Source organism: Maniola hyperantus, chromosome 1 (genome assembly GCF_902806685.2).
Source record: "Maniola hyperantus chromosome 1, iAphHyp1.2, whole genome shotgun sequence".
In the NCBI taxonomy this organism is placed as follows: domain Eukaryota; kingdom Metazoa; phylum Arthropoda; class Insecta; order Lepidoptera; family Nymphalidae; genus Maniola; species Maniola hyperantus.
Window position 1 is genome coordinate 11,941,693 of NC_048536.1, and position 18,118 is coordinate 11,959,810.

Genomic DNA, 18,118 nt, shown 5'->3' on the forward strand with positions numbered 1-18,118 from the left:
GGTATAAGTACTTATCTTTATTTTATTCGGTATGGTGAGCAGAAATGGTTTCACTTTGGCTGAGCAATTTTTTAACCATTTCAAGCATTTTTGTACAGTATTACAGTTCTTTTTTCAATATTGAATAAATAAAAATACGACGTTTCTACTCTCTTTTTCGGGCAGTCATGTAGTAGCAAAAGCAAACGAATTTTTTATTAAGTAGGTACCTACCTAATTTATGTACTTAACTACAAAATATACAAAACTAAAAAATTTATGTAACTAGGATCCCAAGGGTGGATCTGACGTATACCTACATAGGTAGGTTAAAAAAATCTTATCGGTAGTTACGCGATATCTGCCTTGAGTGTCTTGTACAGTTTTAAAAGGTAAGTATAGTCCGTACAAAATGACTCCTTACGTGCCATTTTAACTCTATGGATCAACAGTCATGTCAAAAGTAGGGTTCACCTTTAAAATAAGGACTAAAATCGTACTTTTGACAAAATTTGACACAAAAAGTTCAAATGGCGCGTGAGTAGTTAAATTTTACGCGTTATATTGCATGTGTGTGAGTATGTATAGGTAAAGAAACTATTAATTACTGTTTGAGTAAGATTAAAGACCACACAGAAGCAACGTGTTGATGAGATCACGATGTCTCCCATCGAGCAAAAATTTCGCCATCAGCATTTTCGATGTTTGTAGTAGATAAATCAATCACCAACTCTCTGAACAGGAACCTATCTCTATACAAGTGAATAGGTAAGATAAGAGCTAACGTCATTACTCGTTATCTTGTTGATGTGGGCTTACGCCTTACACTAAGAAGTTCGATCGCATCGAATTTTTACGATTGCTTGACGAGGCCGGACGAACGTTTGACCTTGGCAGTGGCGTTGACTTATGTGGCCTAATCGCAACCAACCGTCGCGTCGACGTCTCGCGTGGTCTCGCCGCGCTATACTTCAGGTTGCCATTCTACCGGATTTCCCAGGATTTGTCCTTTTTACACGGTAACATTCGGATATTGTATGGTTATCTCGCTATAACAAGTATAGACGGGTTATAAAACCGATATATAGCTAAGCAGCTGTGATAGCCTAGCGGTTAGGACGTCCGCCTTCTAATCGGAGGTCGGGGGTTCGATCCCGGGCACGCACCTCTAACTTTTCGGAGTTATATGTGCGTTTTAATTAATTAAATATCGCTTGCTTTAACGGTGAAGGAAAACATCGTGAGGAAACCTGCATGCCTGAGAGTTCTCCATAATGTTCTCAAAGGTGTGTGAAGTCTACCAATCCGCACATGGCCAGCGCGGTTACCCGTGCTCTGTAGTGAGCCGGCGATGGGTTGATCATGATGATGATGATGATGATATAGCTAATACGTGCCGACGAAACGTGTCAATATTGGCGTTCACATTTTTATAATTTTTATAGTGTATTTAGGGTTCCGTACCTCAAAAGGAAAAACGGAACCCTTATAGGATCACTTTGTTGTCTGTCCAGAAACCTACAGAGTACTTCCAGTTGACCTAGAATCGTGAAATTTGGCAGGTAGGTACATCTTATAGCTGACATTTGACAACATAATATGGATGGCGCTGTTGTTATTACCTTGCATTGCAAATAATTATATCTTGCCCGATGGTACGGAATCCTTCGTGTGCGAGTCCGACTAGGACTTGATCGGTTTTTGATGTAGTTGAATGCGAATGTGGTCATAAAATAATGGTCTGAGATGGTAATCTATATATTATTAGGTACTACAAACCGACACATGGTCGAACATACTATATTAAGTTTAACGAGACTTTGACGCGAATAAATAACACATGTTTCATGTGCTGCTTCGTCGTCTATCGAATGGCGTTAATTTTATACTTTTGACACGTCATCGTATTAGGATGATCATCAGTTTAAAATTAAATATCCGTTAAATGGAAGCGTACTGCATGTTAGAGTTAGTCCAGACAACAGGAAAACGATCGCTCTGCTTCTCCATTTGCAATAAATTCAATTGTTCTCTTTATAGTAATGGGGAAATAGCCATAACTGGGTATACAGCCGCTATTTTGAGCACTGACGCAACTGATAACGTGTACTTAGGTAGGTACCTACCTAACTAACAAATAATTGAATTAATTAAATACGCTACAACAAACAATAATATTACCTAATGGTTAGACGGATACTCGTATATAAGAATAACGTAAGTAACATAATAAGCTGTGGTAGCCTAGTGGTTAGGACGTCTGTCTTCCAATCGGAAGTCGCGGGTTCGATATCCCGGGCACGCATCTCTAACTTTTCGGAGTTATTTGTGTTTTAAAGTAATTAAAATAATATCGTTTGCTTTAACGGTGAAGGAAAACATCGTGAGGAAACCTGCATGCGTGAGAGTTCTCCATAATGTTCTCAAAGGTGTGTTAAGTCTGCCAATCTGCACAATGGCCAGCGTGGTAGACTATGACCAAAACCGTTCTCACTCTGAGAGGAGACCCGTGTTCTGTAGTGAGCCGGCGATGGGTTGATCATTAAGTTAACATATTTTGTTGAGACAACTGCCATATATATTAGTAATTATTAGGCAGGTAACTATTTCAGCTTCTGAAAAAAATGCTATTTACCTAACTACATAAGTAAAATGTCATTCGGTTTATTTTATAGCAGCTTATGTGCATTATGGTGTATGTGCACAGGTGTAACGACCTAAGAGTTAAGACTATATTATGCACACTACACGAATGTTATTACTTAGTTTAACCTGTACACAACTAGGTATATATAGTTGACGACCTCATTTAAAAGTATACGTGCGATATTGGAACGAGTTTTTAAATTGATTACCTACAGTAATGTTTCTTTTTAATTAAATTCAAGTTCACCGTTTCTATATAAAATGAGTCTAGACCTCGTTTTTGTAGGTATGCCATGAGTCATCTTTATTAAGTGAAGTGAGAGATGGTACCTAAATAAGTAAGCACGTCATAATCAAGTGAAAATAAGTAGGTATCTGTTTAGGTAAGAAGTATAAAAATGTATGCAGAGTTCCCAACCAATGGTAATTTTTTTAAAGAATATTAGCCATATTAATTGACTAATATATATTCCCCTTACCCCTTCAACTAAGCGAAATCTTGTGCTAGGAGTGGTTACGACAATAGTGCAATGTGTGGGGTTTGAAACGGCGACCTTTCGGAAGTCAGTCCGCTCCTTAACCGTTGAGCTATTGAGGTTTTTGTATCCGTTATGTATCTACAGTATTGATCTTAACATGAATGCCTGTAAACCGAGCTGTACATAATGATTTTAACTTTCCTATTCAACGGCAAAAGGACTAAATCCGTCAAATCTATATCAATCTGCAAGTGTAGGCAATTCCCTATTTTTTTTAAATAAAAAGTGTCCCATGTCTTTTCAAAAAAAAAAAACTTAACGTTTATTGGCTACTTGTTGTTATTTATACGTGTGCTAAACAATTAGTGTGAACAAGCCTTTAAGCCTATTGCTTTATGCTTAGCCTTAGTGTTAACAGGTAGATAATCGTGTAAATACTAAGTAGTGGTTTTTTCAGATTAACGCTACTGGTTCATGGTTGACTACCTAAGCCAGAGTGAACTACCTAAGCTCTCGGACTAAACTTAATTACTATCTTTTCTTTTCTTCTTTCACTTTAGCTATTTTTATGGTTGGGCACACCGAATAAATAAGTATGTACCTACATAGGTATATTATAAAAGGTATGTAATTACATTTTTCTGTAAGCTCTAGTCTAGTAGGTAATCATAAAATCTATTTCTATCAAGAAGGTGTGAGATCCAAAGTTATTCGTAGACTTTCATTTGACATATCGCACCCCTAGATGTAAAGGTCACTAAGTCAAAAAACCAAAATGTTCAGAAACGACGAAAAACTGATTTTAGGATATCTATGAAAGATACGGAAAATCTAATAATACATTCGTAAAAGCAATATTTCCTAAAGCTTGTTCAACTAACTTATTTGTATGTTATCTGTTAAAAACCCGAAATAATCGAGATTTTTTAGTTACTCTAGTTTTGCAGCGGTAGTGAGCAAGTTTTTTGTGCAGTAAGTAGAATCAGCTTACTTTATCTGAAATGAAAATGAGTTATATTACTTTTCACCTCAAAATTGAGATAACTTTTTGTTGGAGAGTTTTGAGTTACGCCATGAACTGGTGATAAGTTTTAATTTTTATGCAGGTGCAACTAGAATTAAAATGGTTGAAATATAGCAGTAACAAATGTAAAGAAAAACAAAACTGTTATATTTTTACTGAATGAGTAATAAAAGTTGACTAACTGACTAACTGACTGATTGACTGATCTATTAACGCTCAGCTCAAACTACTGGACGGATTGCGAGCAGGTATTTTTTCGCACCAGTGCGAAATAGCCTACAGCCCTGCGCTGACCAACCCGCATGCCCAGCGTGGTCAGTATGGGCACTACTTCCAATGAGCAGCGCCAATGTGGCGCGCTCTTGGAAAGGCCTATGTCCAGCAGTGGACGCAAACAGGCTGATGGATTGGATTGAATTGGATTTTTTTTTAGTTGATCCTGACTAGTTGTACAGCTTTCCTGAAATGCTCGGAGTTTTGGTTATATTAACCGTCCCTTTCTCCAGTTTTCTTAGTTTCTTTTTACTCTGGACTATTTGTTCTTTTGCTAGAGTTTCTACACTTGGAACCAGATTGTGATCCTCATGATCAGGGTGGGTAGTGTTATTTTCATTGGGTCTTGAAGCAATATTATTTTGGCCTAGATTCTGAATTTCGCAATAAGAGCCAGTATAGTTCTTTCATCATTTGAGCTACTACAGCTTGAGGTTGAGTTGCTGCTTGAACTACTGCTGGAGCCACTACTTGAACTGCTAGACGAAGATGAAAGGGAGCGAGTTCGTGATATTATTATTGGTGAAGTAGACGATTTACGCACATAAGAGAATTTTTTGAATTTGTATGAATGGTGTTTGTGCTGGATGAAGATAAAAGTAAGCGAGTTCTTGACGTTGTTGGTGAAGTAGGGGACTTACACAAAGGAGAGATACTTTTTTCTTTTGGGAATGGGGTTTTCGTAGTGCGGGTCTGCGTCAGAATCGTCGAAATGAACTGGTGAGACAACATACTGATGTTTCAACTTTTCGTCGTCCGTCAGCGTTTTTAGGCTGCTCTTCAAGATTTAAAGAAGATTCTAAAATGCTCGGCGATGAAACTAACCCTTCTTCAGCTGGCGATTCAGGCTCATACGCTCTATTGAGCATTTCTATATTATGAGGGGATGAAATACTTCTTGAAACATCCAATGCTACTGGCAACTCAGGTGCATTACTCTATTTAGCATTTCCATACCAGGCTACGAAAGCGTTCTTGGAACGTCCAATGGAACTGCCAACTCAGTCTACCCTACCTATTCAGCACTTCTATACCATGGGATGGAAGGATTCTTCTATCATCCAATGCTGCTAGCTGGTCAAGATCCTGTTTTTTGTGTTTATCATTTCTAACATGAGTTTACCTGCACTTTTTTGTCCTAAAAATGAACAATCATGTAAAGTCAACCAACTCAAAAAATCCAAAAATATCACGTCCTGCTTTTCGAATCTTTATAACGAATAGAAAATCTAATTCTAAATGTCATAATGATAACCTTTTATCTATTAAAAGTACGTTTTTGACTAACCAGGCCAAGATAAAGGAAGTTAAACTTTCCTTCAACAAAACTACCGTAAGTCGGAATTTGATTTTACTGTCATGTAAATCTCAGTAACATGAAATATCAAAAAAAAAAATCGCAATAAAATATCACCAAAACAACGTAACTCAAAATGACCAATAATTATTATAAATAAAATTTCAGTAAAACATAATTAACTCTAAATAGAAACGAATTTAATGATGACTTACATTAGTAAATTTCACGTAAACTCCTGTAACTCAAAATGAGCCACTATTCAAACGTCATCCACCTTCGTCGACCGGAAGACTACTCAAAATGACGGAGTATGTTCGCGCTGTTGAGGGGAGGGTCATTCAAGAAAACCTACGTTTTGGACCATTATTCGATGACGGTTGAAGGTATAGTTACGTGAGTTATATCGCCGTGTAGGTATTCAAGTCAGGAGTTTGAAAATGCCACTAACTCAAAACACGCACTTTTTGACTTAGTGACCTTTTCATCTAGGGGTGCGATATATCTCCCGCTCTATATGATCCCGCGGAAACTCAAAGAGTTTCCACGGGATTTTTAAAAACGGACGAAGTCGCGGGTAACAGCTAGTTTATAATAAAAGTAAGATTATCTGTTTTTCTAGAGAAAACTAAAGTAGTGAACATGTAGTGAAACATAATATCTAACTACCTATTGCAAAAATCTTCAATAAAAACTCGCATACAAAAGCAATTATTATAGTTAGAGCTTTTTTTTATTACGAATAAGTATGTTTACAATAGTAATTTATATATACTTACATAATACGATTAGTTACAAAAGAGCAATCGTGCTTTCGAGCGTGGCGCCTGGCCATATTGAATTACTACGAGGCCGTACTCGACCGTGTGATACGAAAGATACCCTAAGGTTGAGCTGGGTAATATCACGCACAATATCATTTTATGCGCATTTCACACATCGCAGTTTCAAATTAATCTCTATATATAAAAATGAATCGCTAAATGTGTTGCTGATCGCATATCTCGAGAACAGCTGAACCGATTACGCTAATTCTTTTTTATAACTTACGGAGAGAATTTTTTTTAAAAATTGTAAGTATTAAAAATAATAAAAATTAAAGAATCGAGTGCTAGGCGGTACGAAGTTCACCGGGGCAGCTAGTAGGTATTAATATATAAATATTAAAAATAAAACTTCTCAAGTACCTAATTCTTTAATACCATAAGGCGTTTTGTGTCTGTAGTTTTATCAAAATTAAACTTTTTTTATTCGGACTTTTATGATAAAAAAGTACACAAAAGTATATAATTTTTTCAACAATCTTTTTGTTTTGAGCAAGAGCATCCTAAAATTTTTAAACTTTAAGGGTGTCTGGCAGGGGGTAGCTACGACATTAAAATGTCTGGCAATGCATGACATGATTCGAAGAAAATATAAAAAAAATTACTTTGACATAAGATTTTTTAGACCTTTTAAAAATGTTATCTCCCAAAGACACCATGATCCAAACTTTATAGTCGCTGATCGTGGACTCCCTGTGTTGGGGACAATACGCAGAGAAACTGTCTGCTTTTATAAAATAACACAGGTCTGACACGCGCTACAGCTCTCTCGCTATAAAACTAGCACAAAGCCTACCAAATTCTATTATCGTTTGTTCCTAATAGGTAACTAGATTGTTCAATCCTGCATTCACACTCCTCATTTGGCTATTAAATGTGGCTATTAGGCCATAACCATTTAGCGAGCCTTCTAAAATGCGGCTAATATTAAAGTGCCATAGATTTTTTCACGCGACAGTATTGCGCCATATGGTCCTGCCTGATAGTTGACGACAGACATGCCCATAAAAGCTTTTAGGTTGGCGGTTGTTCGTCCATAAAGCATCGCACTTACGCTCCTGTATCTAAACACACGTCTTATGAAAAGAAGTCGGTTAATAAAGTACTCATAATATAAAAGCTAAGCACATACGATAGCTTTAGCATTGGCTTTTCGGAAGCTGGACGCTGCTACTGATCATTTAACTAATTCGTTTCACACATTCAAACGCTAGTCGAAGCAATGTAGTGAGGCTCTGGCATACCCGAACCACCTTCCTACCCTGCCTGCAGTGCGATTGTGTAAGACTTGACGATGAATATCTTAGGTATTATACTCAAATGCAACAAGTTTCAAATCAATACTAGTGTCACATATAGATATTCATATCTAAATACAAATATAAAAGGAAAAGGTGACTGACTTACTGACTGATCTCTCAACGCACAGCTCAAACTACTGGACGGATCGGGCTGAAATTTGGCATGCAGATAGCTATTATGATGTAATGTAGGCATCCGCTAAGAAAGTATATTTGAAAATTTAACACCTAAGGGGTGAAATAGGGGTTTGAAATTAGTGTAGTCCACGCGGACGAAGTCGCGAGCATAAGCTAGTTATATAAATATGACGGCAAAATGAAGGTCGGTGCTATGCGAAACAGATGGAATGTCTTCAATCATAGATTATTTCGTAATAACAACCGTTAAATCTATATACGGCAGTGTGATCAATAGTGAGACGACTCATACGAGACTATTTTACGTCAGACCGTTTCATCGACCGGATGTAGTCGTAGATTTGGTTGGAGACGGATGTGTTGCCATTTGCATGCGCGCCGCGAACCAGCGACAATGCGCACAAGGGATCAACACAAGAATAATGATTACAGGGGAGATACACAAATAAAATACTACAGTAGCTGGGCACGACCGAGCTTCGCTCGACGTCTTACGGGTTCTTCCCGCGGGAACTGAACGTGGAAAATTTCATCAAAATTGTTAAAGCCATTTCCGAATCTTCCGAAATTAGTTGAAAGTAAGTATAGGATACAGCAGCGATAAAATTGATCATAATGATGAGTTAGAATTTTCTTATAGCTACTTATGTACAGTAGGCATCAGAAATATTCTACATCGACCTTTAGAGAGAGGTAGCGGTTTCGTAGAGCGTTCTCTCTGTCGTTGAGATTGATAAAACGTCACATAGGTATGAGTGACAGAGACGCTCTACAAAGCCGAAATCTCACTCTAAAGGTCGATGTACAATATTTTCTGCCGCGTAACTACTGTAATCTTTTTAGTTCTTCAGGAAAGGGGAGTGCCCAATCTTGAAACCTTTCAACTTTGTGCACAAATAAATATTATATAGGTTCCATATACATATTTACATGTAAAAAGACATCCCAACGTACCTCTACGTGTGTACTATGTCCCGATATGTGTCTAGATTCTACATACTTGAGATTTTGTTTTAATATAGGTTAGATAGGTTTTCATATAAAAGCAGACTCCCGATAAAGGGTTTTAAGAAGTTAGACGGGTTAGCTATACACACAGGGCGTGAGTGACGTAACCAGAACGCTAGCAAAAACTGAGCGTCATTGTTTAATACTACCTAAACACAATCCAATACCAATAATCATTTGCCTCATTTTGTAGTTTTAGTGATTTAGTATTTTTCAAACCCGAAATGTATAGCGTGCAAAACTCGGGTCAATGCCCCGCCTACGACGCGGCATTGACTCCGAGTGGCCTACTTACGCGACGTTAGTTGACCTCTAGCATCAGTCAGATGTTTTGTTTGCAATATATCGTAAACTTTTACAAAATTATAGGATTTTTTTTAAAAAATCGCGTTTTTTTTGTGGTATCATATCAGTAATCATCAGTACCATCACCTGTCTTCATTTTGCCAGCGTTCTGGTTAGGCCCTGTATAATAATAGAAAGATCAAATATTGTTACTAAACCTAGCTACGTATTAGGTATTTGGACTTGATAAACGAGACAGGAAAGTACATAATAATCTAAAAGTAAAATTAAACAAAATTACAATCTAATATTCCAACACTAATTCAACAATCTATGCACTTGATAAAATATATCTAAGTAGCATTACCCAAATATAAATAGGTAGGGAAATGGGTAGTCCTTTCGATAGTAATGATTTCAAGTGAATGATTAAAGGTGAGTATCGATGCAATAATATATTGCGAATTGGTATCAATTTTGTTATCGTTTTCGGATAAGAACAAAGGGGGACTAATATTGTATAATCATGTACAACATACATACTCAATATAGGTACCTACGTTACATGATTCACAGTTTATCATCATCACCAACCCATCGCCGGCTCACTAATGAGCACGGGTCGCCTCTCAGACTGAGACCATGGTCCACACACCTTTGAGAATATCATGGAGAACTATCAGGCAGCAGGTTCCCTCACGATATTTCCCGTCACCGTCAAAGCAAGTGATATTTAATTGCTTAAAACGCATATACGAGTAACACCAAAAAGTATGTACTTATTAGTAGGTACCTACCTGAGATGTGCGGAGGATCCAATCGCGGAACCCCCAAATACGAGTCCGATATCTTAAATACTAGGCTATCATCGCTTGTTAGCACTTACTACAGTCGACGCATTTTAAACTGAGTCGTCGAGTTATCTGTCTGTTTCGTTCGCACTTACAGGTCGTAGGTAAGTGCGAGCGAAACAGACAGATAACTCGACGACTCCGTTTAAAATGCATCGACTATAATAAGAAATACCCACTAGTTAAAGTTCTACACGGTTTTTATATTCGTGATGGTTTACGTTGACACGCAGGTCGTCGGTGGCCGGCAACTGGCCAGGCAAGTGCGTGAGTGTAGAAAGGAACTAGTGTGATAGTGTCTCTATTTAAATGCACTTGTGCCTTTTTACACTCATGAGCTTGTTGAATTGCCCAAAGTTTGTTCTGAAAGTGATTACGTAGCATGAAGCAAAATGGACGCCACACACACACACACACATGATTTTAAGCTCCGTAGATATATATTTACTGTCCGCGACAGGTCGAGATGGCAATCGGGGTATGAGGCGGGGGGGACGCCCTGCACACCCGTACGTCACCCGCGCTCGCCTACACCGGGGGCTGTGCGGATATGCGTCCCTCTTCGATTGTCATCTCGACCTGTCGTTTACTAGGTATAACCTACTGGCTACTTTCATATTGCGTAAATTTTTATTATAATATCAAGGGCCACAATGTGTTACAAATTACATCAGAAATATATACCAAACTAAATAGCTTTTGGCTCCTATCCAAAAAATTCATTTGTGTCAACTTGTAAGAAAAAAGTATCTCGATGAAAGTGTTTGGTCAGTGTGGTACAGAGAAAGTTGTAGGTACATCATTCGGATTAAAGATCGTAACTTAACGTAGTATGAGTAATGAGTATTTCTATGAGATAGCATTGCACTCCAAGTAGCCATAATGTAGGGCGCCCGACGCGGCCAGCCGTCGGCCTCAAAGTCTGACCGGTTGCCATCTTTGGCAGCGACCGGTTTGTGACCATACGCTCTCTGTACATAACACCATTAAACTTGGTTTTCTGATATTTTACTTTACTGAGACAGTATTGCTTCGGAAAGTTACTGATTTCTGACAATCTACCTATGACCTAGTTATTATTTATCACGATTTGTTCCATTAAAAGTAACGTGATGCCTTATAGGTAATTACTGTTATAAATCATTCCGATTCAATCATTTTTAGGCCACGGACAAAGACCTTGTCTGCGCATACATGGTGCTCTCTTAACATTTCATCATCTTACATTGTGTTAGTAGAAAATTTCTTGAACGTTGATTTCCACGCACGTTATCCCGCAAATTCCTAGTCTAAAAATTGTTGAATTGGACACTGTAGGTACCTAATTTAATCACTTTGCATATAGGGTAGGCAGGATATAGGAAACATTGGTATACACTGTATATAGTGCTCGCTCGTGCTAGGTAGACCTATGTCACGAGTGACTCACGAGTTGCGAAGTCACGAGAAGCCGAAAGGAAGGGCGCCTGGCGACGACGACGGCTCGACGGCTGATTCACTACACGCGTACTATTATGCACATATTGATGCCGCAGGTAACAGAATCGCTATTGTATGCTGGATACTATTGTGCAGGCGAACTTTTGAGGTCCCCTAACCGATTGTTAGCGCCTTATACAGTGTTATTGTTCCGCGGGACGGACGTGTAGGTTTATTATTTAGATTGGAACAATAACAGTAGGTACCGATTTGAGCCCACAAACGATTAATTGATAGTCGCTTTGACTAATAGTTGATATATAGCCGTCCAGCGCCGTCAACAAGTTTAAAATTAATTCATCGTTATTAATATTCCTACCTAACTAACATTTAAAATACTCATGAGTATTGAGCATTGTAAAGATCTAATTACCTACATTATGCATTTTTTAGTATAATAAAGAGGAATAATTGGTTTTATGTGATAACTAGTAGCCAGTTGGTAGTGAACAACTGAAAAATGAAAATATTATCTGGAGTCTGGACATAGATAGACCTCTTCTAAGCAACGCCGTCTTATTTATGTAGGTACCTACCTAGTTTATATAACATTTAATTATCCTATAGGCCCTAGGCATTTATTTATGACACGATATACCTACTTACCTATAATATATTAATGAATCCTATGACTTACTATAAATAAAATTAATTATTCTGATATTTTTTGGCAAATAATTAACTAAAAGTAAAACTGTAAAACAAAATAATATGAGACTCACACCAAATACGACTCGAAAAGTGTAAGGTAGGGCCATCTCTGTGGCGCGACGTACACTAATAGCTGGTATGATGGCGGGATTCGTTATTTCGCGCTTCTCTTTAAAAACTGTCATGCTTTAATTTAAGATAATAATAATATTATAATTATTGAAACAATAATAACTTAACAACTTTGTGACCATGAGTTTCAATTTGTGACATAATTATTTCTAGGGTTCCGTAATGAAATCCTTATTTCTATTAGATATAGAACAAAATCAACAATAATAAAGACATAAGCAGACAAAAGAAAACGTAGTAAACAGGTAGGTAAGTATGCATATGTATACACATAGTAGGAATTCTTGAAAGCGGATATAGATATGTAATCAGAAACAATGTGGGCGATAGGTACCTATTACCTATTTAAAATCTTGTATGCAAAGAATTCGGCATAGCTACGCATAGTAGTAAACAGCAATACCATGACGTGAGATCTTATAATTAATAATGCCATCATTTTGGTTAATACTTGCACAACACAAACATCTTACAAGATCGGTTGGAGTGATTTGATCGAACGAAGAATTAATCATTTGCGAACAGGAATCGTCTATTCATGATCCTGATTTAAATTCATAAACCTATGTACGAGTAGGTACGTTATAAATTATAATAGATTGCAAAATTATGCCGAAAATAAAATAATACTTACCTACTTTACTATGGAAAATTATTACCTCATTCTGATTTGATCACGTAGAGAAACTGCAAAGCTCTCTCCACTGACTCTGAGCTTTCTTATGAGGCCTATAATTTAACAAAATGCTTACCTTTTCGTATTAATAGACTCGTCACTCGTCGTAATGCTTCTCTTGGGGACTTCTGGAAGAATTTGGGCGTCAAGTTTGGAGGCAGCGTCAGTGGTTTGCGTGCCGCAGAACTCTCCCAGGGCACGGCGTGATCCAACGCCATCTTTGACGATGTTGTTATTCTGTCCAGGTGCTCCGTTGAGGCCGGCCTTTGACAAAGATAAGATATTACTAGGCATTATAGGTACCTACCTAGGTACATATTTCTATAAAAAAAAGTTGTTATAAATTAGTCATCAAAATTTTGTAACGTTCAACTGTAAGCAGTGTCACTACATAAATATTAGGCCACTTTATTAAAATAGTACCTAGGTTCACAAATCTGTAGATATAAAAGGAAAAGATGACTGTCTGACTGACTGATCTATCAACACACAGCTCAAACTACTGGATGGATTGGGCTGAAAATTGGCATAAAGATAGCTATTATGATGTAGACATTTGCTAAGAAAGAAATTTCGAAAATTCAATACCTAAAGGGGTGAAATTTGTTTAGTTCACGTGGACCAAGTCGCGGAGATAAGCTAGTTACCTATTTAATTTTAATTTATTTATTTTGTGGAAACAAACAGTAACAATAACATAAATAGTTAAACAACATACTACCTAACATATATAAAACACTTAAACCTAAACAGTCTCCAATGAAAAATTTATACCTACTTATTATAAAATTATGTCTACAACTAAACAATTTAGTATAGCACGCGCATGAAAACTAGGTAGGTAACAACTTAAGAAACAAGAAATAAACCAAAATCGACTAAAGTATAACTATGTACTATTATAGTATATGAATAAAAGTAGTAATTATCAATCATCAATACTTATAATAAAACTGTAACAGGTCAAATTCTGTACATTGAAGATATTTTGAAAATTTTATTTCGAGGGCACTCTATAATCGATACTGAACCCAAAACTGTAATTTTTTTCATTTTTGTCTGTCTGTCTGTCTGTATCACGGCCGCGCATCACGCTGAAACTACTGAATGGATTCCAATGAAACTTGGTACGATTTGAGGTCATACTATGAGGAAGAATATAGGATACTTTTTATCCCGAAATTCAGCATGGTTCCCGTAGGAGAGGGGATGAAAGTTAAAATGTATACTGAGTTGTAATTCATTAACGCGTAGTTCGATTTCATTCATTCTTTTTTTTGTTAGAAAGGGGATATTTTAAAGATTGTTCCGTAAATATTTCAAGGTCATCGGTTTTTAACCGACTGTCAACAAGGAGGTGGTTCTTTTTTCTACATCGATTTTTTCGAGGTTTCTGGACCGATTTGCAAATATTTTTTTTAAATAAACAAAAAAAGTTTACGTCGTGGTCACATAAAAAATTCTGGATTCAACTCCTTAATCCTGATGCTGCAGGGTTACTGCCCGCCTGAGTTATCAAGATTCAGGAAGTGTTCATAGTGAATTCATATTGTAGGTACCAAGCAACGACAACAATCCCGAAAAATCAAAGAGTTCCCGCGGGATTTTAAAAAACGTAAATCCACGCGAAGTCGCAGGAATCAGCTAGTAATATAATATATGAAACGTTTATACTCTGTAGTACCTATTTCAAAAGGAATGGTGAGGAGATAGACTGTAACTAAGGTAGCCATGTCGTATTTGGTCGCTTTCTTCTGACATACCTGGACACACCTACCCACAATCATTAATTAATTAATCCTACTCTTGGTTACATTATTTCACTTAATACATCTTAACTTTATTAAAAAACACATAGAAAAGACATGATTTTTGATGCATGTTATGGAAGGAGGTAAAGATTGTAAATGCAGAGGCCGGACGTTAAACATTGTTACAAAAGCCCTGATAAAGTTTGTGATGCGAGAGAAGCGCTTGCGGCGTGCGATTCGTGCAACGAATAATTTAAGGCCAGGACAAACGACGCGCGACGGAAACGTGTCCGTTGATCATCGAGCAAGTAGTCTCATTGGTGAAGATTCTTCGTTACTGGTGTAACTTCAGAGCCTTGATCACTGCGGTAAGGTGTCCGGCTTTTTAGTGTTTTACAGAATATATTTTCGGAGAGTGTGCTCAGGAGTTTTTCGATCTTGGCCGCACTCCCTCCCCTTTTTACTCCTGCACCGAAAGACACCGGGCGAGTTTCCACCTTTATGTCATCGACAATCGACATTTTATCAACATGTACGAAACGCTTCGCTTCATCACTTCTTATCTTATACTCATGGCTAGGAGTAGGGTTTGGCGCACTCATCCGCGATCTGTGTTTTCTACCAATCACAATCCGGGCAGGGTCAATCAACCCATTACCGGCACACTACTGAGCCGGGTCTCGGCCCACTACTGAGCCGGGTCTCCTCGCAGAGTGAGAAGGGTTTTAGCCATAGCACAGAAGATATAATAGTATTAACGTAGCCATAGTCTGCCACGCTGGCCCAATGCGGATTGGCAGACTTCACACACCTTTGAGAACATGGAGAACTCTCAGGCATGCAGGTTTCCTCACGATGTTTTCCTTCACCGTTAAAGCAAGTGATATTTAATTGTTTTGAAAACGCACATAACTCCGAAAAGTTAGTGGTGCGTGCCCGGGATTGAACCCCCGACCTCCCGAAAAGAAGGCAGACGCCTTAACCACTAGGCTATCACCGCGTAGGCTAGGGTAGGGAGGGTATCTACTATGGTATCTACTAGGGTACCGGGTAGGGTACCTATCTTTAAAAGAAGAGTGGAGTGAATGAGAGAGTGAAATGCTTTTGGTAGTTTTGATGTGTAAAATGTAGTGCCGACAGTCGTCGCAGCCGTCGCGCGTTGTCTGTACAAGCCTTTCTATTCACAAGTATTTACGCACATAACTATCCTAGGCCTCTAACATGTGTAATTTGTCAAAGCTATGTGTGATTTGGTTACAAGTTATTACTTATTACCATGGAACTACCTAGGAATCAGCATTGTGCAACATGTCAATATGATTAAGTTATCGTAGACAGTCTATGTACTTAAATAACGATTTTCCAATTTGGTAAAATAGTTTATCAACATCAAATTGTGTCACGTGGCTTACTTTATACACTATTATACTTTAATATAAAAAATATATAAGTCCCGCAAATTGCTATTGCGCCGGAACCACGTCTCATTAACATAGAAATGACGTCATTTTGACGTCATCTGAAATAAAAATATACCATCAGCTCGAAAGTTCAGTCTCGTGCTGACGTCACTAAATGGCGGCGACGCGCATTAGCAATTTGCGGGTATTATATAAAATCATTTAAAATAAAATAAATCATTTATTGTTTCACCAAAATTTACAGACTAGGATTAAGTAGTTACCTCTAGATTTGAATCAAAATTGGAATTGAAACTCATTTGAATTGAGTCCTCTCGACTCGAACATTCTCCGATTTGCATCGGGCTAGCGCACAATCGCTCTAAATCTACCTAAGTACCATGGTACCATGTCAGAGTTGATAATGCTAATCAAAGAAAGAACTAAGTTACCGATGTCGTTGTCTGGGGTACCAGCCGCGCGGGGGTCCGCCTAAGCGCAGTAGATCCGCTCCAGTACACACTCCGGATGTGCCCATCACAGAACCACGCCCATAGCCTCCTAATGTTGCACTACTTCCTGTATTAAAAAAACCATAATATTAATTAATTCTCTCGAAAATCTTAGTGGATGTTAACCATTTGAGTCACCAACCAATCAGAAAATTCGAAAATGTTTTCTAAACACATTTTCGAATTAGAAAACATAGTTTCGTTTGTGATTTGTTGGTGACTTAACCCTTCTCGTTCTGAGTTCTCAAAACCACAAATTTTTAAAAAGCTTTTAAATTTTGCTTAATGCAAACCATTAAACTGTATCATCACGATTCAATTTTCAATGGAAGAGTCAAGAGTAGTAGTTTTCAGTAGCCTCAGTACCTGCTAAGTAGCCATAAATAATGCATTTGTCTTAGATTAGTTTAAATGTGGCCCAGAGCGAAATCTAATCACCCTAACTTCACGCATTCTTGTCTCTCCTGTCTCTAGAATGTTTTTTGTGAAGCGCTTTCAGCATGCTTTTTTAAACCAGCTTTTATAAAGTGTACCCCAAGAGTTGCTGTTTCACCTCGTTTAACCTGTTCCTATTGTTCTGCAAGATTTTTTTATAAACTATTAACATCAAGCTGTTATAATGATTAATTATATTATCACCAGTGCCCACAACTTGGATGGATTTCTGTATACATAAAAATGAATCGCTGAATGTGTCGCGATTTCGCTAATTCTGTTTTTAAAATATTCCTTGAAGTACGGGGATGGTTCTTACGGAGAGAAAAAAAATCCTGAAAAAGAATCCACTGTTAGGCGGTACGAAGTTCGCCGGGGCAGCTAGTAGTGTATAAAAATCTTATGGAACTCGATTTTCCAGTATAAAATTAGCCTATGTCTCTCTCTGGATCTTAACTAAGTAGGTATATCCATGCAATAACCCGTTTCGGGATGATTGAAGGGCAAACCAACAAACCAAAATCCGACGCACAAACACACTTGCGCATTTATAATATGGGTAGTCACTGGAATTATAATGAAACAAGATGATGCCCGCGAATTCGAGCGCGTGGATTAACATTTTTCAAAACCCGCGGGAACTCTTTGATTTTCCGGGATAAAAAGTAGCCTATGTGTTAATCCAGGGTGTAATATATCTCCATTCAAAATTTCAGCCAAATCCGTCCTGTAGTTTTTGCGTGATTGAGTAACAAACATCCAAACATCCACACTTTCACATCGATACTTCCATACTAATATTATAAATGCGAAAGTGTGTCTGTCTGTCTGTCTGCTAGCTTTTCAAGGCCCAACGGTTCAACCGATTTTGATGAAGTTTGGTACAGAGGTAGCTTACATCCCGGGGAAGGACATAGGCTACTTTTTATCCCGGAAAATCAAAGAGTTCCCATGGGTTTTTTAAAAACCTAAATCCA

General features: G+C 37.8%; 1 protein-coding gene across 2 annotated transcripts in view; it reads right to left on the bottom strand.

The window, feature by feature from the left end:
• The window catches only part of LOC117983741 (serine-rich adhesin for platelets), a 195,834-nt gene that overhangs the window by 24,297 nt on the left and 153,419 nt on the right, over positions 1–18,118 (bottom strand). For both annotated transcript variants that reach the window (XM_069498101.1, XM_034970355.2), the window contains exons 12-13: positions 16,647–16,773; positions 13,120–13,307 (exon numbers count right to left, since the gene is read on the bottom strand). In XM_069498101.1, the coding sequence (XP_069354202.1) occupies positions 13,120–13,307; positions 16,647–16,773 (315 nt within the window). The remainder of the gene's footprint in view (positions 1–13,119; positions 13,308–16,646; positions 16,774–18,118) is intronic.